Source organism: Elephas maximus, chromosome 3 (genome assembly GCF_024166365.1).
Source record: "Elephas maximus indicus isolate mEleMax1 chromosome 3, mEleMax1 primary haplotype, whole genome shotgun sequence".
NCBI lineage: Eukaryota > Metazoa > Chordata > Mammalia > Proboscidea > Elephantidae > Elephas > Elephas maximus.
Genome location: NC_064821.1, coordinates 73,545,427 through 73,570,990, shown reverse-complemented (window position 1 = coordinate 73,570,990; position 25,564 = coordinate 73,545,427). Strand labels below are relative to the sequence as shown.

Sequence of the window (25,564 nt, the reverse complement as noted above, 5' to 3'; positions counted from 1 at the left end):
AGGACGGAGGCAGAGGTCAACAGAGAGGGGTGGTCAGGGTTCTCACCCACCACTGGCCCCGACCAGGGCTCACCAAGTTCCTTCTGCACATGCTGTGGCAATCCCAGCACGGTGCTCCGCCGCTCTCGCCGCCGCCGCCCTGCCTTTCCGGATGATTTGGGAAATGAGTCATGGGGTCGGAAGGTGGAGCCTAGAGGCCAGGCCAAGGGAGAAAAGCCGTTAGAGCAGGTCTCAGGGCACATTCTGCGAATGGCTACTTTTGTGGAATATTAATAAAAGCTCTGCAAAAAAAGGCTTCCCAGACTCAAGTGGGTGTGGGCAAAGCTAGGATAAACAAATCTAGAGGCTTCTTTTCGGGAAGGTTTTTTCTTTCTTTACCAGGTCAATAATGATCATTTCCATTTAGTGAGCGCCTACTGTGGTGTTAGGAGCCCCAGTGGCGCAGTGGTTAAGCACTTGGTCGCTAACCAAAAGGTCAGTGCAGTGGTTCAAATCCACCAGCTGCTCCACCGGAGAATGATGTGGCAGTCTGCTTCCATAAAGATTTACAGCCTTGGAAACTGTATGGGGCAGTAAAGCTCTGTTCTATAGTGTTGCTATGAGTCAGAAATGAGTGGCAATGGGTTTGGTTTTTATACTGTTAGTCAACATGCTCAGCACTTGGCACTCATTCCAATGAGGTAAGTACTGCTCTTATTAACCCCATTTTTATAGACCATCAAACTAAAGCTCAGGGAGGTTACTGATTTGCCCAAGGTCACACGGCTGGTAATAGCAACACCAGGCCTTGAACCGAGGTTTCCTGACTTTAGAGCACACATTCTTGACCATGCTGCTTTGCAGTCAATGTGCATCATGGATCTCCAACAGGACATAGTACTGTGTTTCCTGAATTCACTAAATCACATCACAGAGCCTTGGGAAACTTCAGGTATGGGAATCCCCCACCCTACTCCTGCTCAAGAATCCTGGCAGGCAGGCAAGCAGACACCTTTGCGCTGGATCATCTCTGAGCGGATGGAGAGTGCGTCCTCTGCTGTGGAGCTCTCAGCCGTGTAGGATGTGGTCTGGCTGCAGAAGGAGACGCTGTCTTCATCTGGCCCCGTCCGGGAGGACTTTTGGGGAAAGAAAAGGGTCAGGCTTTGGGCTCAAACCACAGGATACCCCAGAGGCCTGGGTGAGGCTGACCACTGAGTTTTTTGTTTTGTTTTTTTTTTTAATTGTGCTGTAAGTGAAAGTTTACAAATCAAGTCAGTCTCATACAAAAATTTATATACACTTTGCTATATACTCCTAATTGCTCTCCCCCTAATAAAAAAGCACACTCCTTCCCTCCACTCTCTGTTTTCGTGTCCATTCAGTCAGCTTCTGACCCCCTCTGCCCTCTCATCTCCCCTCCAGATAGGAGATGCCAACAAAGTCTCAAGTGTCTACTTGATCCAAGAAGCTCATTCTTCACCAGCATCTTTTTCCATCCCATTGTCCAGTCCAATCCCTGTCTGAAGAGTTGGCTTTGGAAATGGTTCCTGTCTTGGGCTACGAGAAGGTCTGGGGGCCATGACCACCAGGGTCCTTCTAGTCTCAGTCAGACCATTAAGTCTGGTCTTTTTACGAGAATTTGGGGTCTGCATCCCACTGCTCTCCTGCTCCCTCAGGGGTTCTCTGTTGTGTTCCCTGCCAGGACAGTCATCGGTTATAGCCAGGCACCATCTAGTTGTTCTGGTCTCGGGCTGATGTAGTCTGTGGTTTATGTGGCCCTGACCATTGAGTTTTAACTCACAGGTCTTCTCCCGCCTCTCCTCCCACCCCCTCAACATCATCTAGTACTGAGGAGCATCAGCTGGAGCAGCTCTGTCTGGACTAGCCTACAGGGGTCATCTAGTCTAGCCCCTTCAGGATATAAGAAGGAAACTAGACCCAGAGATCAAGCAGGGAGGGAAGGGCAGAGTCAGGACTGAGCTGGGGGGCAGTACTCACCTGAATGCTCTGGGTATCTCCATGGTCCCAGCCAGCCTTGTTCAGCTTCTGTTTTTCTGGAAGACACCAGAAAAGTACATTGGGCTAAGCCCCTGCCCCAGGGAGCTGAGAAGGTAGCACTGGTGGAGGTGAAGGGCAAGGGGTTACCTTGGTGCTGTAGGGAACGGAGCCCCTCCTGGGCCTGCGTATGCAGCTCCTCCAGGTGAGGTGGTCGCCCACTGGGGAAGAAGACATTGTCCTGGTGCTCATCCACAACAGACCCTGGCCCCTGGCCGGGCCCTGCACTTAGACGTTTGTCACTCTCAGCCTTGGCAGAGCCTAGTGGGACAGAGGACAAAGGGAAGTAGGGCCCAAAGGCACAGGCTCCACAACAAGGGCACCCACTGACCCCAGACAACACACAGTCCCTGCACATATATGCAATACCCACAGCCCCCAACCTTCACATACAACTCACAGTTCTGGGGCATACACGCAGCCCCCATGTACATATACAAACTATGCCCAAGTGTATATGTTTCTGAGCACCCACATCACCCAAGGGTCCCCATAAAGGGCACCACATATAGGCACACAAGGCCCACCATATAAGCACAACAAACAGCACCCAAGTATAAACACATCTGTGTACTTATACCACACAAGGGGCCCACATAGGGCACAGCCAGCCCTCGCATATATACACAACCCCCACGGTCCCCGTTCTGTACATACACGAACAGTACCCAAGTATGCACACAGCTGTGTACCAACACCTCACTCTTGGCCCCATGCCAGACACCCCTAATAAACACACTGCTCACAGCAAATACATTTCTCCTGTTTCTAGACCCCAAGCGCCACTTTACAGGAAACAGACCATCTTTTCCACACAGCCCCTTGGCCCAGGTCCAGGAAGAGGACATCATGGGAAACTTGGAAGGGGTGGGGGCGAGCAGAGTTTACAACCAGATTCCCAGAATATCCTGGAGGGAGGGACAGACCAGGGATATGGCCTCTTGGGTCCTCTACTCACCCATGTGGCTGCCCATTAGTGGATGGATGGGCAGGGGAAGGAGTAAGAAGGACCCAGCCCCCCCCCACCCCAGCCAAGGCAGATCCAGCTTCTCCTGGGGGAACAGTGCCAGGTATCCCCCTCTACTGAAGGCCCTGGCCCATGGCCCCTGGTGCAGGGGAGCCAGGGATCCATTACAAAGAATCTAGTTACAGGCCCCGCCCATGGGGGGACTGGTCATCTAATCCTGGGTGCCGGGGAGCTGTGTCAGCAGTTAGCAACCCCAGCCCCCCTTTAAATGGAACCCACAACATAAGCAAAAGCTCCGGGAGGGTCACGTGACCTTGGCAGCACCTTGTAGAGGAGCAGGAACAAAACAAGCCCTTTAAAGGGCCACGCCCCAGGAACGGACTTCAGTTCAGACACCTGTCCTTTCCTCCTTCCTCAGCCCATTAGTCAACAGCCAGAGCTCCGCCCCAGGGAATCTGCAGTTATCCTACAAGGTCAGAGCAAAGGGGTCCCTCAGCAGATCTTCTTCCCCAATCCCCTTACTTTACAAGTGGGGACAGGCTCAGAAAGAGGAAAGGCCTTGCCTAACATCACCCAGCAAATTGGAGTCAGGGAGAGCCAGGTCTGAACTCAGGGTTTCCAGAGGTGGCTCCTCGATCATGCTGACTGGGGACCCCTCTGCCTCCCAAAACCCAATAAGCTCTGGCCCCGACATCTTAGTCCAGGCCTGAAAGCCCAGTTCCTAGGAGAAAGAAGTGGGCAAAAGCCCCTTTCTCCAAAACTTCTCTACCCCCCATGCCTCTAAACACATGATTTCACTGACCCAGCTCCCCAACTTTCCTCCCTGCTCCCCACATCCAATCCTGCCCACACAGTAGGCTGGCTGAGGAAGGGGGCCATCTACCTCTCTGGCCTGGGGTACTGGGCTGTACCCAGTCAAGCGTGGGTACCAGGGGGGGAAGGCAGTCTCCTCTGAGGCTGCAGGCTTCAAGGTCAATGACACCTGAGGCTGCAGGCTTCAAGGTCAGTGACACCTGGGCCCATCCTCGCAAGCACACGCAGGGCCCAGACAAAGGCAGCAACAAAGCGGCACAAAGGCAAGGCGGCCAGCGGGGGACTCTGGCCTCATTATTAACCCCATGCCCCATCCCATTACCCTTTCCTGGCCTTGATCCCCTATTTTACATAAGAGTCTGGTAAACAAGGGTGTTGGGGCTCCCCGCCTCTCCCCCTCTAGCCACATGCACTCACCCTTCTTCTTAAAGAGCCCAAGAAGCGCCGGGAGGTGGCGGCCCAGGAATACCACCATGACTGCAGTGCCACCGGAGACGTTCCCCTATCTATTCGAGAACACCGGGTGGCGCTTTCACCACCACCCAGCACTAAGGGGCTGCAAGCCTGCCCGCCCCGGCAAAGCACCGGCTCCAGACAGAGAAGGGGGAGGGGCTGCTCTCCAGTCCTCCTCCCACCTTCCCACTGATCCCGCCCACCCACTGACCCCGCCCCGCAAGGGAAGTGTAGGGACACATGAATCCCCCAGACTATGAGAGAAACTGAGGCCCAGGGTCTGTGCATGCCCTGCTCTGGAGAGAGTAAGACCACCAGGTCAGAAGATGCTCAATTCCAGTGGTGGACCACTACCCTGTCCCCAAGTCCTATGTCTAAATATTCAGGAGCCAGAGCTAAGGCAGGGGTCCCGGCTGACAGATGGTGGGTGGAGGGACTACCAGACTAGGCTTGGCATAGTGCCCCCACCAGGCCCTCCTGGCTGATGAGTATTCCCTGGGGAAGAAGCTTAAAACATGGAGCAGCCAGACAGGAGCCTAAGGCTACCTGTGGGGATGGCAGGGCCATAGGCAGAGGTTCCTGAAGGGATGGGGTCTGGCCCGGGACACAGTACTAGTCATCTAGAGAAGTCCCCAGAATGAAATCACAGTGGCTGATGTGTTCAGCCCCACACTTTCCAAAGGACTTTCTTCCCACTTTGGCAATGTGACATCAGAGGCTCAGAGCAGCACGGTGAACTCTCCAAGGTCACACAGCAAAGGTAGGACTTGAATGCGGACCTTCTAGTCCCCTAGTCCAGAATTTTCCCCATTGGCCTCATTCTGTCACTCGGTGACTCTGTGCTGGATCACTAGCCAGGGAGAAGAGAAAAACCAAAAAACAACTCAAAGTGAGGGCAGAAAGCAGGGGAAGGGGAAACACTGGAAGGGAAGTCAGGTCCAGGTTTAAATTCAGCTCCAGCATGCACAAACCATGACCTCATGGGAAAAACAAGGCCAATAACTCATTTCTTTATAAGACTGTTGTAACCATTCAATCAGCAAGTATTTATTATTTATCAGGGGCTATAGCTGAGAACTTTGTCTTGTTCACCAGCATATCCCCAGCGCCTAAATCAGTGCCTGCTACATGCTATGAGCTTAATAACTATTTGATGAATACATGAATGAGATAAACTAACAATAAAATTTCAGATAATGAAGACTGAAAAACAAAGAGCTGGGACAAGAAGGGGGTACCTTTAGATAGGTAGTCAAGGAAAGCCTCTAAGGAAAGGGCATTTGAACTGAGGCCTCAGCAGCCATAAGAAGGGACGGGGGCAGAGCCTTCCAGGCAGAGGGAACCAGGCCCAGAGGCAGGAGCGGCAGGTTTCCAGGGACAGAGAGAAGGCCAGTATGACTGGAGCTTGGTAAGCCAAGGAGAGGATGGCAGGAGATGTGGCCAGAGGAGGGCAGGAGCCAAGTCAGGTAGGGCCCCTAGGCCTCCGAACAGACTGGATTTTATTCAAAGAGTCCCATGAGGTCAGTCACTCAGGGTTTATGCTGGATAGTGACATCATTAAAAAGATCCCTCTACCAACTCTGAGAAGCGTAGCTGAGACTGTAGAGGAAGCAGTTAACTATAAAGTGCTGTACTCCAAACTCGACTAAGACTACCCCTCCCTCACAGCACCCTTCTGAATCCCTAGGGATCTAAGGATTCACAGTGGCCCCCACGCTGAAAGACAAGACCCCTCTGCAGCTCCTTCCCACCTCAGAGACCACTCTACACTCAAGTACACAGCTGAGGACAAAGATTTGTGGAGCTGGGTAGTGTACGTCCACAATCACACTAACATCTAAACAACAACCCTAAGAAGTAGTCAGTTTTATCCCCATTTTACAGATGAGGAAATGGAGGCCAGAGAGGGCAAGCATTATAGGGCTGGTAAGTGGTAGGGCATCATTTACACTCCGGACAACCTGAGTCCCAAAGTCGTGCATTGTCCACCGTGTACCAACCTGATCTCTCTTCCAGAGAAGGGTCGAGGGACCCTACCATACCTTCAAACTGGAGGTGCCTTGACCACATCCTTCCCTACGCCTCTGAGGACAGACACATCCACCCCTCTTTCTAGTCCCACACAGACAGAAAAGAGCAGCAGACTGATACTTCCAGGGTGATGAACTCTTGCCAGGCACCGTGCCAGGTGTCGGTGGAGGGCAAAACGCAGTCTCTGCCCTCATGGATCCTACAAGCGCCCTTCAAGGCAGGCCTAGTCATTGATCAGGGACCTGTGAGGCTCAGAGAATTAGGTGACTTCCCAAGCTCTGGCAGGCTCCAAAGCTGGAGCCTTTAACCACACAGAACAGTCACCCTCAGCTTCCCCCCAAACCAGGGAAACCAAGGACTGAGCTCCTGCTAAGTCAGGGCAGGGAACCTCAGCTCGTCTAAAGTCCCAGGCCCACAGCTGGCATTCAGGGCCACAGCTGCAAACTCTCCATCATGATCCAAGGCTCTAGCACTTGATAACATCTGGTTGCCCTGGCAACGCCCTTCCCCCCAACTACCAACAGCCTAGCTGAAGTAGGATGCCTCCCTGAGCCACCTCACACACAGGTCTACAAACCTGAGGCTTGTTTGGGGAGGGGCTCAGCAACCTCAGAGTTTAAGATGGCGGTGGGCACCTCACAGAAAAGAAACTGAAGCCAGAGTGGAAAGACTTTGCTCAACGCCACACTTAGAGCCCATGTGCCAGGGCTTTCTGCCTTGACACAGTTCAGGGGTACAGCCTGAGGCTGAAGCCATAAAGGAAAGCTCACCAGGAAGCCTGAGGAAGGAAGCTTCCTGGATCTGAGAAGACACCCTGCTCCCACCACGCCCCACAACAGCAGGACGTATCAGGAAGCACCCGAACAAGTTCCTGAGCTCTGGTCTAGTCCACCAGGGCAGGTACACAGCACGTACTGGTATAGCCCACCAGGGCAGGTACACGGCACGTACTTCCAGAATGCCCCACTACGGCCACTTCCACAGGTTTGCACTCTCACAAGCACACCCACAAAGCACTAAGGACGCCCTAGTCCATGCCCTCCTCAACCACAAGCCCAGCTGCAAAGACCCACACAGGGCCCTGCCAGGTGGCAGCGTGTGCATGGAAAGCAGGTGTGTGTATCCACCACTGTGGGGCTTTCCTGTGCCTGGGGATAGAGAATGGGGGAGGGAACCTCCATCCCTCAAGGCCACGTGCGCACGCGTACACAGTCTTGGCAACATCCTCTATGGGGTGAGGCCCCAACCTGCCCCATTCCAAAGCAAGCAAGGGGCGGGGTGGTGGAACGCCCACAGCAGTGCAGGCCTGACTCAGGGGAGAGGAATGAGGGGGGTAGGGCACAGCTGTCCAGGTGGCCTCTCTCAGTAGCTGGAACCCTCAGGGCCGACCCCGCCCCCAACCCCTGCTCCTGTCTTGACTGCCTCTGGCCAGCCAAGGAGCCAGGACTCAGAGTTCAGGGACCCCTAGTTTCAACCTCTCACCATACAGGTGGACAAGTGAAGGTATAGATGGGGCTGGGGTCTAGAGGTATGAGACTTTAGAGTGTACGTAGATTTTATGCTCACAAATAAGAAGAAATGAGCATAACAAAAGCTTTCAGGAGACGTGCTTTCCAGTTCTGGAAACACTTTTTCTTCTGACACACTTTCTCTTCTACTGTCTGCAAGAACCCTTAATAGGTATTCCTAACAGGAAACCTGAAAGGTACATGTGAAATCCCCTTTTCACCAAACAGCACAAACAGGCTCAAGGGAAACTAACTGACTTGCCCAAGGTCGCCCAGCCAGGAAGTAGCATGTCCACATTTGAACTCGGGTCTCACTCCAAATGGCCTGGTGATCCTGAGTCTGGAGAAGTTAATAGGAAGGGGGGCCACTGCCTCGATCCCTGACCAAAGAGGTGGGAGCTCTGCACCCCACCCCAACAGAAGGAGAATCCCCTTCCTTCCTTCCTCTGTGTAGAGTCCCACCCTAGCGGGGGCAGACAAGCCAGTTCTAAGGTAAACACTGGGGGGGGGGCAGGGAGTGCCCATCCAGGGAGGGGAGGATCCCATCTCACCGGGAGCCCCGGGGGGAGGGCAGTGGCAAGGGGAGGAATTAGGAACCTACTCGAGGGCACCTAACAACAATAATATTAATAAACGTTCTAACGAGTTCTGGGGCAGAATTTGCTCCTGACAATGACATCATAATCCCTTTCCGCCAGGATGCAATTCTGACTCTCCAAAACCCTTTCCTTTGTTCCTTCAAGACATGATTATCCCCATCTTACTGAAGCCAGGAGAGGAGGGGGCTAGGAGTCAGGAGGTCTGGATTCCAGGCCTTGGACAAAGGAATCAGCCTCTCTGGACCTCAGTCAAGAGCCCTGGTAGCAAAGTGGTTAAGTTAAGTGCTCAGTGGCTAACCCAAAGGTCAGTGGTTCAAAACTACCAGCTGCTCCTTAACAGAAAGATGTGGCAGTCTGTTTCTGTAAAGTTTACAACCTTGAAAACCCTATAGGGCAGTTCTACACTGTCCTACAGGGTCACTACAAATCAGAATTGACTCAACAGCAATGGGTTTACTGGCCCCAGTCTCCTCACTGTAAGGTGGGCCAAATACCCACCTCACAGACTACCTACCAGTACCAACTTATGGTGATTCATAGGGTTTACAATGTCTGATTTGGGGGAAGCAGATTGCCAGGCCTTTCTTCTGAGGCACTCTGGGTGACCTCCAACTTTTCAGCTAGCAGCCAAGTGCATTAACCATTTGCACCATCCAGGAAGTGCCCACAGAGTGCCCAGGACAGTTAAAGGAAGCCATGCAACCAACAGTAAACACAAAGGTATGGTCCACCTGTTATAATCACAGGGAGCCTCCATCCTCAGGGGGTGGGGGTGGGGGATAGATAAAGGGTCCTCTCAGATCCTTCTGCCTTTCCACTTACAAAATAATGATAATAAACCGGCATTTACTGAGCACGAATTGAGACACATGCTGTGTCACTAAATCCCCCTCACCATACAGAGGCACTCCCTGAGGGTCAGTGACTTGACCAAGGTCACACAGCTGGTAATGGCACAGTCAGGGTGTGAGTCCAGTTCTAACCAGCTGCAAAACCTTGTTCTTCCCAAGCCACTAGCACCCTCCTCTCCTGCCCACTTCCAGAGCTCTCTTCCAATCTCAAGTGGAGTTAAGGACCATTAAGATAAGGTCTGATAAGGGACACTTAACATAAGCTCCCTATCTCTCAGTGACCCCCCCCCCCCACACACGCACACCACCACCATCACTGCCACCACCAATCTGACAGTCCTAAACTCCCTTTTAGGGAGCGAAGGGAATCCCTAGCCCAGAGCAGATATCCTCAAGTGGGTGAAGTAGAGGGAGTACTACCCTGGAAATCAATCCTAGGTTTAAGCTCTAGCTGCACTGCCCTTTTCTGGGCCTCAGTTTCTGCATCTGTGAGGTGGGAGGGTTGGAGAGATGGTTTCTAGGGAGCCCTCACCATATATGACTCTGCCTCTGGAAGGAAGGCGGTGGTTCCCCACTCTGGGTCAGTGCCTGGGACCCCAATGTTCAGCTTATCTCAGATCCCTCAGACCAGAGAAGGCTGGGCCAGCCCGTTATCTGGAAGCCCAGGACTCCCACAAGCAAGTCTGGACATGCATCTGGTCACAAATCTCCACCTAGGAAAGGGGTAAAGACATAGAGAAGCTGGAGGTGAGGGGACTTCCCTCAGCTGTGGGACCTACCAAAGACCCTAAGCCTTCCAGGTCCAGAGACAGGGGAAGAGATAACTAATTCCATCAACAATTTACACCCTTCCCCTCCCTGAGCCCCATCTGCAAAATGGGAACAACAAACCTAGCCTCAAAGAGGTCTGTAAAGCTGGTGAGCGTGTTTTGTGGGAATAGGAGAAGGGGGATGGATAAGGGGTGCTCCTGGGCTCCCAATGCATACTCCACCATTCCCTCAACCTGCCCCAGATCAAGCACCCCGCTGGTCTAGGGAGAAGAGTGTTGGGTTGGATTCCCAAGAACCAAGGCCAAATAATTCAGGCAAGTTACAGTGTCCTCCCAGCAATAATGTAGCCTCTCTTCATCTACCCTCACCCTTTCCTACCCTCCCAGGGCATTTGTTCCAACTAACCAACCCTTCTTTGAATCCCAGTTTCCCCCTCCTGCTTCCCACCTGCTCCCTCTCTGAGTCCTAAGGGACATAAAACTTGGTCCCAATCCTTGACCCTCCCCACACTGTTTACACCACTTATGCTCCCTAACATAGTCTAAATCCCCCAAAGACTCAGGCTTTCTTTGCCCGGAGGGCCCGCCAGCCCCTCTGTCATTGATGAAACCCCTCACCCCTAAACTGGTAAAGGGCACAAACTTTGGAATCTGACAGACTTGGGTTTGAAGTTCAGGGCTGCCTGCCACCTCTTTGCAGGGTGGCAAATGATTTCACTTCTCTGAGTTCCGGCTTCCTCATCTGTAAAATGGGGAATAATATCTTCTAGTTTGTTGGGCTGTTGAAGGACAAATGAATTAATTGATATAAAGGGGTGAGCAAAGGGCCCCGCTAATAAATGAAGTGCCTTATTATCATCATTATTATGTCTGCTACCATCTCCCAGCCAAAAAGCACAGACCTCTTTCACCCTTATCCCCAACATCATATCAATCCCAAACCCACTAAAAAAAACCACTACCGTCCATTCCGACTCATAGTGACCCTACAGGACACAGTAGAACTGCCCCATAGAGTTTCCAAGGAGGGCCTGGAGGATTTGAACTGCCGACCTCTTGGTTACCAGCCATAGCACTTAACCACTACGCCACCAGGGCTTCCAGATCAATGCCAGGTTCCAGGTCCTATCGATTCTGCCATCTCCTCCACTGACTCTCTTCAGCTGTCACTCCTCTCCACTCCCATAACCTCCACCCTGGCCCCAGCCTTCACCTCATCACCTCTCCCCTGGATTACAGCAACAGCCTCTGGACTGCTCTCTGAGCCTCCACTCTCACCACTCCACCCCCTGTCCTGTCTGCACCTGGCCCCACCCTGGAGCCATCTTCCTAACACACCACTTTCGCAGGCCCCTCCCTTGCTCGAACACCTTCACTGGTTCCCTGTGCCCTGCAGACTCCAGCCCTCCCTGCCTGACTTCCATTCTCTCCCTCATCCCCTTAAATGAGTAATCGAATGAGTAATATTCAAGCCCCAATGGCCACACAAGGCCTGTGACAGCAGAGACTGAGCCTGGAGAGGGCTTAGAACTCTCCGCAGAAATTATAACCAAAGGGAGTGAAGTTTGCATTCACTATGGAACCTCTTTTCCTCCTAGGCACAAGAAAGGAATCTCCACTACTTTTCTTTCCAACCTCGAAGTCTTTGCTCAAGACCACACTTCACAGCTAAAACACATTCCCAGCCATGTTCTCATTTAATCAACCAACAATTCAGCACTAATACCAATCCTGCAGTTACTTCAAAAACCAAAGACCACCTCTTCAGCTTTCTAAAGCCGGCCCCAACCAAGAAGCCTTTTAACACATTGCCTAGAAGATCCCCAGTCCCCACGCTTACTTCTCTGTTGCCTTGACATTGCTCTCTGGTTCTTTAAGAACACCTTGAAGCCTGGTTGGCCCCTGAGTTGCAGCAGGGGCTAGAGGTGCACAAAGGTTGCTAGCAGCCCCAGGCCCCAGTTCAAGAGGATCCTTCCCATCTCCTTAAGGGCCAGTGGACAGGAGACTATAAGCACAGCTCTCTTATCCTCTCCCTCCCCAACCACAAATGATCACAAGTTGGGGCCCACAGTTGGTTCTCAGGAAACCATGAGATCAAAGGGGCCATCATAGAGCAGATGAAAAGCCCCAGTACCACATCTGAGAATGGATTCTGGAAGGAGAGACAGGAGAGCACAACACGGATTTCAGGGTCTGGGGCAGGGAGAATAACTAAAGGTCCTAAAGTCACTCATCAATGCTCACCTTACCAGGAATCCTCAGAGACCCTCCCAGAACTGAATTTACCCCCTTTTCCTGTTGTTTTATCATTATTATTCCTCAAACCATCACAGGCAAATGGGCTTGGACAAGCCCCTCTTCTCTGGACCTTGATCTTTTCATCCACGAAATAGCTAGCCGGAACTGTAAGGGTCCAAGATGTCACCCAAGCTTAAAAAAAAGCCTGGTCCTCCTCATTTCACAGATAAGCCCCCTGTAGGCACCAGGGAGATCCAGAGAAGGGAACTGGATCTGCTCAAGGTCACCAGTGTCCATGCCAGAGCTACAATGAGGGCCCTGGCCCCTAATTCCCAGACCAGGCTCTTTCCATCATCCCCTGTGTGCAGTGATGACATCATCAGACTGGGTTCTGAATCTCTAGGAATGTGAGCCATCCTGGGAAGACAAGGGTGGATTCTCCCACCACAGCAGCCCCCCACCCCCACCCCATCTCCTCTGGGCTTCCCTCATTACCCAAGACCAGAAGGCGCCCCTAGGGTACCCTGAGTGGGGTGGATAATGGATAGTGGAAACGCGGATCCATCACCCTTCCCCTCCCCCATCTCTGGATTCACCAGGGGAGCAACTGGTACCCTCCATGGCCCCTCCTCCTCCAGCACCCCTCCAGAACTCCGGGGAATACCCTAACCTGCCGCACCCGCTGGGGGAAACCAGGAGTTCCATCTCCCGGCCCCAGGGTGGAAAGCCTTCCCCATTCCTTCCCACTTCGAGGCTGGAATGTGACCCGCGGAGGGATCCCGCAGCACGCTGGGAAAGGTTGCGTTCCAGCTCTGTGGCTGCACTGAAAGGGGGGAAATGCGGCGGCGACCACGGGGACTGGGGGGAGGAGCCGCGGCGGCGCAGGTGGGGGTGGTGGAGAGGGAGCCCAGAAAACCAGTCCGACTCCCGATCACGCCAGATGGAGGCGGCCCCAAGCCTCCAGCCTCTAGTTTCCTGGTTCTCCCTCTACCTTTGTCTCCCCACCCTCCTGCAAACTTTCTGCCCGTTGGGGGCTAAAGCCTGGGGAACAAGAGTGTGGTGTGTATGTGTGGGTATACTAAGTGCCTGAGTGTGTGAGTCTGGGTGCTTGTGCAGTTGTGAACCTGTGTATACATTTGTGTGTCTAAGACTGTGACATCGTACCTACATGACTGATGTGTGCGCAAGATTGTATGGATGGCGTGAGGTGTAGTTTGTGTGGCTGTGTAGACCGTATGCATAGGTATATATATCTGTGTTTCAGGATCTGTGCGTCCTGCAGTGATGGTGCCAGTGTATGACTGTGTATGTGATTTTGTGTCTGCTTGTCCATGCATATGAGTGGGTGTTGCGTGCGTGACTGTGTAATTGTGAACATGTACGTGTGCCCGCCCGTGGGTATCAGTGTGTATGTGTGTGCATGTGAGGGGTGGGATCTATGCGGAGATTCCAGCCCCCCACACTTACACCCACCAAGCCCCAGGAGGGGGCAGCAGCGGTGGCGGAGGCTGCAGCACCGGGACCCTCCTCCCTCCCTCCCCTGCCCCGCCCCCACTCCTACCTGCGGGCCGCTTCGCCGACCGCCCGAACCGCCAGAAGCTGCGGACTCGGGGGCCGCTGGGGGCCTTCCGCTTGTGATGTGAGTTGCCCATGGCGGGCGCGGGAGCCGGCGCGGGAACCCGAGCGGAGCCCAGCCAGCCCGGCCGGCCGGCCCGCAGCCCCGGGAGGGAGGCAGCGAGACTCGCTGGCCGCCACCGCGGACGCCCCCAGCCCCAGCTCAGCCCCGCCCCCGGGCCCAGTGGCCAATGGCCGAGGTGGGGTGGGGACGGAGGAGGGGCGGGGCCTGGCGCGCGTCCTGTCGTCTCCGCCCCCTTCTCCCGGACCAGGGAGACCTGCTGAGCTGCCCCGCCCGGAGCACTCGGGTAAAGGCCGGACTGGTTCTGGTGGGGCAGGCGGGGTCATCGGCTTCCCGGCCTGGGGGCCACCTCTCGGAGGACGGCAGTGGAGCCAGGAGAACTAGGGGGCCGGGCTTCAGCCAGGCGGGGGTCCAGGGCCCTGCTGCTGCTAGGACCCACTAGCCACCACCCCGTGAGTGTCACGTGTCTATTTGTGTTGCCCGGGTCTCTGTGCCTGTGTGTACGAATGGATCGATTTTACTGTATTTCTGTAGTAATGGTGTTAAAAATAATAACAGCACCCTTTTATTTAGCATTTACTATGTACGAGGCACTGTGCTAGCCACTTTCATGCATTACTTCATTTCATCCGCACAACAATCCTGCACAACAATCCTGTAAGGTAGGTACTTTAATCATCTCCGTTTTACAGATGGGGAAATTAAGGCTCCATGAAGTCAACTGACTTGCCCAAAGTCACACAGCATTAAGCAGGACTCAAACCCTGATTGACTCCAATACCCACTGCTCATGCTACCACCCTTCTAGTTTATCCTTGTCACTGCAGTGACCGTAATTGTGCATTTGTGTGTAATTGTGGATTTGTGTATGTATCTGTGACTCTGAACGTGTACTGGATTCCTCTCTATAATCTATGTAGGACTGTGTGCCCGTATTCATATAATTGAGTCTGTTTTCATAGGTCTGGACAAGTGCTTTGGTGTATCTGCCTACATAATTGTTTGTGACTGCCTCTCAAGGTGACTGAATATCCTTGATTTTTATGTATTTGAGTGTGTAATAGTCGGCCTGTGTGCATACATGTGTAAACAAGTTTGTCTATAAGATTGTGTACTTGCATGTGCTTTTGTGTATCTGCACAACTGCAAATTGTGTTTCTTAGGTGGCTATACTGGTACCTATATTTGGTTTGTATGTTCATGTGTGTGTAATGGAGCATGCAGGTAAATATATGTGAAAGCACTCATGTCTGTGCATGTCTGTGTAGCTGTGTGCCCCTTACTCATCTCCTCTTATAACAAGTTTTTGTTTTTCAAAGGCCAGGCCAAGCCTCATGTCTTCTGAAAGCCTTCCAGGCTAGCCCAGACCCCCACCTGTGTGTTCCCCACAGATGCCCTTGTGCCTGGGGACAGCCTGGGCAGTGACTCTCCTTTACCATGGCTCTGCCTTGCCTCTCCAACTAGGGGCAGCGTGGTGTAGCGGAGAGAGTGTTGGGTTGGGAGTCCAGAGCCCTCAGTTCTAGTCCCTGTATCACCCATCCTTTCTGCCACCTGGGCAAGTCCCTCCACTACACCACGCTGCCTCTTATGTCCAACGGCTCAGGTCAAAGCTGATCCCAACCCTCCCTGAGGCCCAGCTCTTGCTGAGAACCTGAGATTGACACTCCCTGAGAGGCTGGTATTTTATTCATCTACCCAGAAAATAATACTCATTGAGCATCCACTGTATACCAGGTTATGTGCACCAGCTTTCCCACTTTGCACAGATGAGAGACCTCAGAGAGCCACTAACACAATTCCCTTCATTTACAGACATCCCTCATAAAGGGGACCAGGGCAGGGGGAGCGGAGGGAACACCAAAGGTAAAGTCCAAGTTCCTTGGCATGAACATGCAAAGAAACTCAAAAGATACCTGAAGCACAGCAGGTGCCTTGGCCTTCACAGAAGGCCTGGCACAAGTTGCCCCCTCCCACCACTTCAGCCTCATCTCCAACCACCCCTCCATTCTCAGAGCTCCAGCCACACAAAACTCTGTGATACTCCCGAGTGCCACCTCCAGGCCTTGACACAGGCTGTTTCCTCTGCCTGGAATGCTCTTTCTTGCACCTTTGACTAGAAGATTCTTTTCCATTCCTTAAGGCCCTGCTCAAAGGTCTACTCCCACATGAAGTCTTCCTTGCACCCCCTTCTCCCCCGGCTGAGTTCTCTGAGCTCCCATAGCCTTAGTACTGCCCTTTGATATAGCATTGATCTCACTGTCCCATCACTGTCCAGCCACATGACCATTTCTCTAGTTACCCCCAAAATGGGCTAAGAACCCCAGCTCAGGGCTCCCCCCAGCACCCTGTGGGACATCATCCCAACACTTGTCTTGAGACGCTTAAACAGTGTGTTCTGGTATCTGCCTTTCCAACCAGAAAACAAGTTTCTGAAGGGCAGTGACTGTCTCACTTCGCTTAGTACCCCAGCTCAGTAACCAGTCTGACCCACAGTAGCTGCACCATCATGTTGAATGGAAACTGGTGGTGGTGATGATGATGGCACTTGCATACTGGTGGTGTAGTGAAGAGGCACAGGCAGGAAGATCCAGGGCACTCTCCCAGTCCAACATTTTTTCTCTACAAAGGCTCTGCTTGCTCCAGGATCTTGGAAGAGGAATATTGCCCACAACCAAGAGCATGGGAGAGCCTAGGGTAGGACTGGCGGGAAGAAGTGGGTGGTATATAGAAGGTATATGGATCAGAATTCCTGGAACCGCAGGACTGGGCTTGCGTGTCTCGTGACCCTCTTGGGGAACAGTGGTGCAGACTCACCTGGCTTGAGGTAGCGAGGGTTTCCTAAGCAGACAGAAGGACATGGAGCAGACCCCACCAGGAGCCTCCTGGGAATCACACACTTTGCCACAAGATTCAGGGTTTACACACCCTTTGCAGGCTAAGCAGTCTCTCTCCTGCACTCCATGCCCAGCACAGAGCTGGGCAACCTGGAAGTAGAGCTGGGTGTCCAGTTATGAGCTAGCCCCTGACGACAGTGGACCACAGAAGCATGGAGTACAGTGAGGTATTATGATGGAGGAGGTAGACAGATATCACCCCTCCTGCCCAGGAAAGCTGCTTCCTTCCCAAGTCTGCCAAGGCGCTGGAGGTGGCCTGGGGGTCTGAAGGTGGAGGTGTGTGTACCTGCTTACCCCACCCCACCATGTCCACTATGGCCCAGACAATATACAATGCCTCCTCTCATTCAGCATTTGACAGGCCAAGAGCAGCTGAGACAGCTTTGAGGGTTTGGGGAAAGGGGGATTTCCAAGGGACAGGTGGGTGAGGGGAGGTTCTCCCTCTGCTCTCTGCTGACAATAGTCTAGATTCTTGTGGCCACAGGGTTCAGCCAACCCTTGTGGCCCCCTGCTGCTGGAACAGGGTGAAGGTTGTTGGTGGGGCGTGTGGCACAGTGACTGAGGGCGCCCCCCCCCCAGGCCTGAGGAAATTCCACAGAGAATGCTGGGATGTGTGCCACAGGGGGAGATTTGGGACCTCCATGAGGAGGGTGAGGGAGAGACACTGGAATGAGCCCCTGAAGGTGTCAGGTGGGGGATGGGGGCTCTCTTGGCCTCCTTCCTGCTCATCGCTTCTCACCCCCAGCAGAGGCACTGCTCTGGGCTGGGATTTTCCATCTGAATAACTGAATAATGGAGTGGGGAAGCTAATGACCTGGCAGGTGTGGGCTGTGGTTCCGCCTCTGAAGCTGGCTGGCTGTGTGCCCTTGAGCAAGTTACTTCCTCCTCTGGGCCTCAGCTGCCCATCTGTATGTGAGATAAGGGCTCCCTGTGACATCTCAGGCCATTGGCACAGAGCATCCAGGATTCAGAGATGCTCATGCTCTGGGGGCCCAGCTCAGGTCACCCACCTATCTCCCAAAGTCACTTAGTGCCAGGCCCTGTGCTTAGGAAGGGCAGAGAAGAGACAGTCCACTGAGCTTCTGGTCTTAGGGTGTGTAGAACAGTGAGGTATGTGATCCCTATCCCCCACAGAACCCCAGATGGCCACCTGGTCCCCAAATCCCAACAGGTGCCTTTCCTGATTCCAGTGCTATAAGCTCCCTCAACTCGAGCTTCCCCTCATCCTTCAATTTTAGCTCAAAGGTCACCTCCTCCAGGAAGCACTCCCTGATATGCAGGGATCACTGTGCTACCCCTTTGTCACACTTTCCAACCCTTAATTACTTGTTCAATATCTGGTTCCTCCCACTAAAATTGTGAGGTTCGTGAGGTGTAGGACCTTGTCTCTCTTGTTTATTCCCAAGACAGTGCCTAGCATATTAAAAAAACTAGTTGCTGTTGAGTTGATTCCAAATTATGGTGACTTCATGTGTGTAAGAGAACTGTGCTTCACAGGGTTTTCAGTGGCTGATTTTTCTGAAGTAGATTGCCAGGCCTCTCTTCTGAGTTGTGTCTGGGTAGACTTGAACCACCAACCTTTCAGTTAGCAGCTGAGTACATTAACCATTTGCACCACCTGGGACTCTTCCTGGTACATGTTGTTGTTGTGTGCCATCAAGTCAATTCCGACTCAGAGCGACCCTACAGAACTGCCCCATAGGGTTTCCTAGGCTATAATCTTTATGGAACAGATCACCAGGTCTTTTCTCCAGTAAAGCCGCTAATGGGTTTGAACTGCCGACCTTTCGGTTAGAAGTCGAGCGCTTAACCATTGTGCCACCAAGGCTTCCTCAACCTGGTACATACCAAAAAAATTTTAAAAAAACCAAATCTGTTGCCGTCAAGTCGATTCCGACTCATAGCCACCCTATAAGACAGAGTAGACCTGCCCCAATAAGGTTTCCAAGGAGGGCTGGTGGATTCGAACTGCCGACCTTTTGGTTAGCAGCCATAGCTCTTAACCACTGTGTCATCTGGTACATAGTAGATGCTTAATAAGTATTTGTGAAATAAATGAGTAAAGCTCCCTTTCTCACCTGAACCTAAGGCAGACAATGCTTATCACTTTCCAGGGGGCTGGAAAAGGTGGACAGCAATGCACAGAGCAGACACCCTGCCATACTCTCATTGAGGAATCCGGAATCCCAGACTCCTCTGTGGAAGTCACTCTCCCCCTGAATGTATCCCATAGTAGAAGAGACCCTGCCCTCATCACACTGATCCAGGCCCCAGGCTGAGGACACTGAGATGCCCCTACACAAGAAGAAGGTGGCCAGGGAAACATATACTCTGACTCTAATACTCTTAAGCACCCTGCTCTACAGTCTGGAGGCAATTAATTTCCCCTAGGAGTATCAGAGAGGACAACACTGGAGCAGGGCCTTGATGGTTGAATAGGAGTTCACTACATGGAAAAGTTATGGGAAACACATCCTATGCAGGAAGGATAGTATATTCGATGGCACAGAATGTGAAAATAGATGACACGTTTATTGAAAGGTAAACAGTCCTAGTAGTCACCTCTTAGCAGGGAGACACCATCTTGACCTGAGAAGCAAAGTGCAGCACTCAAAGTGCCTATGGGTCCTCACTTGGCTTTAGAGCCACACACAGGCCCCTACTCAGCAGGAAGAAGCAGTAGCATTCATGCTGGTCTCTCCTCATGTCTTGTCCACTCAACTGGCCAAAGGTAGGCTCTCCTTTCCTGGACCTTGTCCCCACCCCTGGCCCCTACCAGTTAGCTCCTCAATTCCATCCTCGAACCCAGAGAATCCTAGAACTATAAAGGATCTCAGAGACCATTAAACCTCCTCTTTGTCAAGACAGGGCAGGTTTGGCCCAGACGGGGGCCGGTCTTTCCCAAGGTCATACAGCAGAACAGAGCTCAAAATCAGGTGTCTCTCTACAACACCAGGTCAGGGACAGTCCTCCCTGAGTGAATGGCCAGAGGGAACTTGGGAGATTCCAGTGAGCTCATGGGGTTAAGTCTGCTGGGTCTGGCAGGGTAGAGAGAGGCCACATACAGGTCGCTGGCTTCTGAATTTTCAGTATCAGAACCATTCCCATTCCTGCCCCCCAGACACTTTCCACTATCCAGGAGAAACCCTCGGGAGAGATAACTGCCCCTTGTCCCAAAGCTTGTCCTGTCCAGGACTCTAGTGATTAATCCTCTCCATTGTCAGAAACAAGGAGTCCCTGGGTGGCACAAATGTCTAAGCACTGGGCTACTGACCAAAAGGCTGGTGGTTCAAACTCACCCAGAAGGGCCTCAGAAAAAAGACCTGATGATCTCCTTCCAAAAGGTCACGGCCTTGAAAATCCTCTGGAGTGCAGTTCTACTCTGAGACATACAGGGTCGCCATGAGTGGGACTCGACAGCAGCTGGTTTTAGTATAGTCAGAAACACAACCAACGTCACATTATTTTGTTTGGAAAAAAGTGTGCCTTTGGAGGTGGAACGAGTGGCTCTCACGCTGCCACACTATGACCAGCACTTCTACGTGGGTGGGGACCATACCTGTCTTGTCCCCAGGTGCCCTCATCACCTAGAACAGTGCCTGGCACTACATAGTAGATAATACGTCTTTTTCAAATGAATGAAGCTGCGTGACTTTGACCGACTTACTTTCACCCTCCGGGCCTATTTTTCTAACCTATAAAGGGTGACAGGAAGCCCTGGTGGCACAGTGGTTAAGAGCTTGGCTGCTAACCAAAAGGGTGGCAGTTCAAATCCATCAGCCGCTCCTTGGAAACCCTTTGGGGCAGTTCTGCTCTGTCCTATAGGGTCACTATGAGTTGGAGTCAACTCGATGGCAACGGGTATAAAGGATGATAACTGCTTACCTCACAGATTGTTGGGAGGGCACGGAAAGACATCCATGAAGATGCCTGGCACATAGCAGCCTTCACGTTACTTCTGTTCCCCTTCAAATTAGCCAGAATCCTGCCCTCCTCCCGCATTCTGCTCACCTCTTCCAGAAAGCCTTCCCTGGTTACCTACTGGGCTCCAGTCTTGGCATCTTTCCCAGAAACACTTCCTCCCACAAACTTGTCTAGAGTCCAGTTGATATTTCTGGAAAATATAGATTCCTGTTTTGTTTTGTTGCTTTTTCTTACGCGCGAGTCCTCCCGTCAGACAAAGGTAAGATTCCACTTTCTTCGACCCCCTTAATGATAACCATCATCATGGAGTCTGATGTGTGATGTGAGTTTTCTAAACATGAATCTGGATGAACCCAGTTAATGCCCAAGGCCTCAGCATCACAACAGCAGAAACTTGCTGCCATCTGGACCATGCTCCACAGCTCACAAAGTACCTGCATGTCTCTTATCTCATGTGATCCTTGAAAACCAAAAACCAAACCAAACCCCCTGCCGTTCAGTCGATTCTAACTCATAGCGACACTATAGGACAGAGTAGGACTGCCCCACAGACCTTCCAAGGCTGTCAATCTTTATGGAAGCACACCACCACATCTTTCTCCTGCAGAGTGGCTGGTGGGTTAGAACAGCTGACCTTATGGTTAGCAGCCGAGCACTCTAACCATTGTGCCACGAGGGCCTCCTCTGATCCTTGAAACACCCCTGTAAAGCCATGATTTATTATCCCAATTTTACAGATAAAGAAACTGAGGCTTGGATGTGGTTAATAACCTGCCTGTGTCCTGTGGCTTGAAAGCGGCAGACAGGGCAGCAACGTTGTTCTGACCGAAGCCCAGTTCCTTCCCCACCGGGGTCCTTAGGGTTCAGGCAGTTAAACCCATAAACACCATCACGGCAACTGCTTGCATATCTATGGTGACTTCACTGTCATTGAATTTTCATATCCTGTCTGTAGGAATCTTAGAGAGACAAAAGGTCACAGACCCAGCAAGGCAATGTCCAGCCAGAGGGTCACCCCTGTGAGAGGGTACCCTCTCTCCCCCCTGAGACAGTAATGGAATCAGTGAGCCCCTAGAGACGAAGTGACTTCTCTGATGTCACAGAGCAAGGATTTAAGCTCCCATTTGCCAGGCTCTGATACTCTTCCTGATCTATTAGGTTCCCTCATTTCCCTCTGGGCCTCAATTTTCCCATCTGTAAAGTGGGCTGGATAATAAGATCTTTAAGCCTTGCTCCTCTGCTCTATGTCCTTGGGAGAGTCATGAAAACAATGCCAGTTTTGGAGGCAGACGATCTGCGTTTAAATTCCAGTTTGGACAATGATCTCCCCCAAGGGCCCCTGACCTCCCAGGAATGTTCTACCCCTCCACCCCCCACCTTCCCCAATCTCCATTCTGAACATTCTCCCCAGAAAGTGTTAAGCCTTCTTAGAGCTTTCACTCCTGGCCAGCGGTGCCAGCAGAGATTAGAGAGATCGGATTTATTTCTCTTAACAAACAGAAAAGAAGTTGGGCCGGACAGGTGACAAGGAAACAATTGGAATAATGGGAGGCTGGAGCAAAAGGGACCAGGACCTCCTCCAGTCATACCCCCAGCCTCCTTCAGACCTGGGGAAACAACAGTCAGGGGCAGGAAGGTGTTGCCCACACACGTGGGCTCAAATCAGGCTGGCCTGCTGCTCAGAAAGCCGAGTGCCACCGGATACCAGGCACAGGGTGGGGGGAGGCCTGGCCACTGACCCAGTGACCCCAAATCCAGGCTGTTGGAACAGGGACCTTCAGGTTCAGCTATTCCAGCCCCTTGCCTCCAGGCCGGTCTCCCAGGTGAGGGTCCTCTCGCTAAGGTACTCCGTTAGCCCTCTGCCTGCCAATCCTGGTCTCCCAGGTGAGGGTCCACTCGCTAAGGTACTCCACAAACCCTCTGCATGCCAATCCTGGTCTCCCAGGTGAAGGTCCACTCGCTAGGGTACTCCACTAGCCCTCTGCCTGCCAATCCTGGTCTCCCAGGTGAGGGTCGACTCGCTAGTACTCCACTAGCCCTCTGCTTGCCAATCCTGGTCTCCCAGGTGAGGGTCCACTCGCTAGGGTACTCCACTAGCCCTCTGCCTGCCAATCCTGACAGTGTGACCACAATCCATCCTGCTGCAATTCTGACCCGATCCCTCTTTCACAAGATGGGGGCGACTTCAGACTGACAGGGCAACCCTGGGCCAGATACCACATCATACTGTTGGCCCTGGGCAGAACCCCTCACCCAAACCCCACTCAAAGCCTTGTCCAGCCACTCCAGTCCCAGCGCCCGGACTTCTACTTGTGTCTGGGCCTTTTCCAAAAGGAAGACCGGGCCGGATGCAATCACACAAGAGGCTTTTTCACCCTCTTCCTGACCCCTAAAGTGTTCCTTCTAATTCTCCAGAGGAGGTGGTTAAAGGACACTGGGAGGGTAAACACAGGCGTCATGGGATGGGCCCTGCACACAAGGCCATTTCCTCACCAGTGCTGGTAAGCAGGTAGCCTGCTGGGGGACACCAAGCCCCAAAGGGGCTCTGCCCTCTTACTGAGCCTCAAGCCCTCTCCCCGCCAATGGGAGGCAGGGAACAAATGGGAAAATGAGAGAAGAACTAAGCAAGTGGCCCAAAGAAAAGTGACCCCCGTAGGGATGGGCCAGGTCAGCCTCAGGCTGCCCAACCATCAGACCACTGGAGGGAGCCGAGAGGCTCCTGCTTAATACCTGGCTGCAACCCAGGTACAGCCTCTCTATTTAGCTTGGGCCTCAGTTTCCCCCATCTGTAAGCACACATTTTTGGGGATTCTACCAGGACCGCGGGATGGAGTGATGGGGACGGGGGCGGTTGGTTCTTGTCAGTGAACCCACCACCTCAGGAGATGGATCTTTGTGGTTTGGCCCAGGTGAGTGGTGAGGGCGGCCAGGTCCGAAAAGCTAACGCTGTTAAGAACCTAAAGCATTCTATGCTCCATGCTGGGTTCTTTGTGGGGCTGGAAATCAGACCCACTTAGGGGGCTGAAGCCTCTCTTGAGTGCAGTTGATTTTGCGGACGCAGAGCCCCGGTCGGAGACCCAAGGCCACCTGCCTCTCCCATTGGCCCCGCACCAGTCAAGTCTCTGACCCCCTGACTCAGCAGAGGGCTGGACCTGGGTGAGCCTGGGGGAGGAGGATTGCCTCACCACCCCACCTGCCAGACTGCCAGCACTTCCTGCTTAAAGCAGGGGATCCCTGCCCGACCGGGGGTCCCCTCCCCTCAAAGAGGGGCAGGACGGCGTCTGGGAAGTTCTGGGATGGCGGCGCACGATAGGGGTGCCTGGGCTGATCCCGTGGCTCATCGCTGCCCCAGGAGAAACACCTACGGAGTCGCCCCCCTCCAACACGCCCTGGACCCCCAGTAAAGCCACTCCGGCCTCCCCCTCGGCGCCGCCCGGCGCCAAGCCCAGGTGCCCGCCGCCCTACCTCGGCCTTTGCCCTTGGTCTTCTTGGCCTTGTCGTCCGCCTTCTTGGCCCGGGGGGCGGCTGGTTCGGCGCCCTCGGCCCCCGCTGCCTTCTTCTTGCGCTTCTTGCCCCGCAGCCAGCTGAAGGCGCGGCGGAGGCCGGACGGGCCGGAGCGGGACTTCTTCCTGCGGAGGGGTCCGCCCGGGCCCCCAGGCTCCTCGGCCGCAGGTGCGGCGGGGGGCGCGCGGGCCGCCATGGCGCGGGGGCGGACCTGGCGGCCGGGCTCAGGCCCCCTGCGGCGCGGCGCCCATGTGCCGAGGCCGGGCGGGCGAGCGGACTCGCGGGCAGCGGCCGCGGGAGACGCGCCCGGAGAAAAGTTTGGGCGGCGGAGGCAGAGCCAGCGAGGGGGGCGGCGCGGGAGGGGCCGGCAGCGGCGGGCGGGGCGCGGAGGCCGGCCGGGAGGGAAGGCGCGCGAGCAGGGAGCGGCCGCAGGCGGGAGCTGCCCCTCTCGCCTCCTCCCGGCCTGGGCGCTCCGGGGCTGGGGGAGGGCGAGACACTGCCCGGGACCGAGAGGGCGGTGTCGCGGGGCCGGCCCGGGAGGGGGCGGTACCGCGGTTCCATCCCGGAGGGGGCACCAAAGGGGATTCGGTCTGGAAGAAGGAGATACTGGGAAAGGGGCTCAGGAGAGGGGAAGAGAAATGCTAGGGGTGGACCCAGAAGAGCTTGGTGTCCCGAGTTTGATTTGGGAAGAGATGGAGGGATTGCTGGAATTTTTTTCCTGGAATAAGGGAGTTATGAGAATATTTTCCAGGCCCCGGACAGTATTGAAGGTTTCACCCCAGAGGCTGAGGCTTCAGACCCGCCAGAGACCTGTGACCGACTTTCTCCTCCCATCCAGCGATTGAGAGTCCCCTGGGCTCCTTTACCCTCATTGCCACACCTTCCCCCAGGCTCCAACAATCCTCTGAGCGGAGGTGGGGCCCAGGCCTCCTGGACTGCCGCTTCACCCTTTGGTGGCTGGGATGCGAAGAGTCGTGGCTCACTTTAGCTTAGGCTGGGCTGTGAGGCCCCAGGGCACCCCTGCCTGGGTCAGGATTTCCCATTAGACGCTCAACACTGATTAGGGCGGATTCTGGGGCCTGATGAACTCACAGCTTCGGAGGTGCTTTGAGATCCTCTACAGGTGAAAAGTGTGACTGAGGAAGTGAGATAGGAAGACAGCCTTTAAGAATCATGAAAATGCTGTGCTCATTTCCTCCTGGCCTCTGGCTCTTTGTTATTGCTAACCAAGCACTTTTATATACATCTGATCCCACCACAAGCCTATGAGGGAAGCGAAGCAGTGTTACCCCCATAGTAGGGAAGGGAAACTGATGCCAAGAGGGGCCAGTGATTACTCAGC

General features: G+C 53.6%; 1 protein-coding gene across 3 annotated transcripts in view; it reads right to left on the bottom strand.

Annotated features, from left to right (window-relative positions):
- Nucleotides 1-24,506, bottom strand: part of KIAA1522 (KIAA1522 ortholog) — a 32,380-nt gene extending 7,874 nt beyond the window's left edge. Inside the window, exons 1-5 of one of the 3 annotated variants that reach the window (XM_049878644.1) lie at nucleotides 24,184-24,506; nucleotides 2,125-2,295; nucleotides 1,978-2,033; nucleotides 992-1,115; nucleotides 74-190 (exon numbers count right to left, since the gene is read on the bottom strand). In XM_049878644.1, coding sequence (XP_049734601.1) covers nucleotides 74-190; nucleotides 992-1,115; nucleotides 1,978-2,033; nucleotides 2,125-2,295; nucleotides 24,184-24,418 — 703 coding nt within the window. In that variant the 5' untranslated portion in view covers nucleotides 24,419-24,506. Of the gene's footprint in view, nucleotides 1-73; nucleotides 191-991; nucleotides 1,116-1,977; nucleotides 2,034-2,124; nucleotides 2,296-4,231; nucleotides 4,450-13,825; nucleotides 14,220-24,183 lie in introns of those variants that run through there. The other 2 variants (XM_049878646.1, XM_049878645.1) reach the window with 2 other exon arrangements.
- Nucleotides 24,507-25,564: the final 1,058 nt, after the last annotated feature.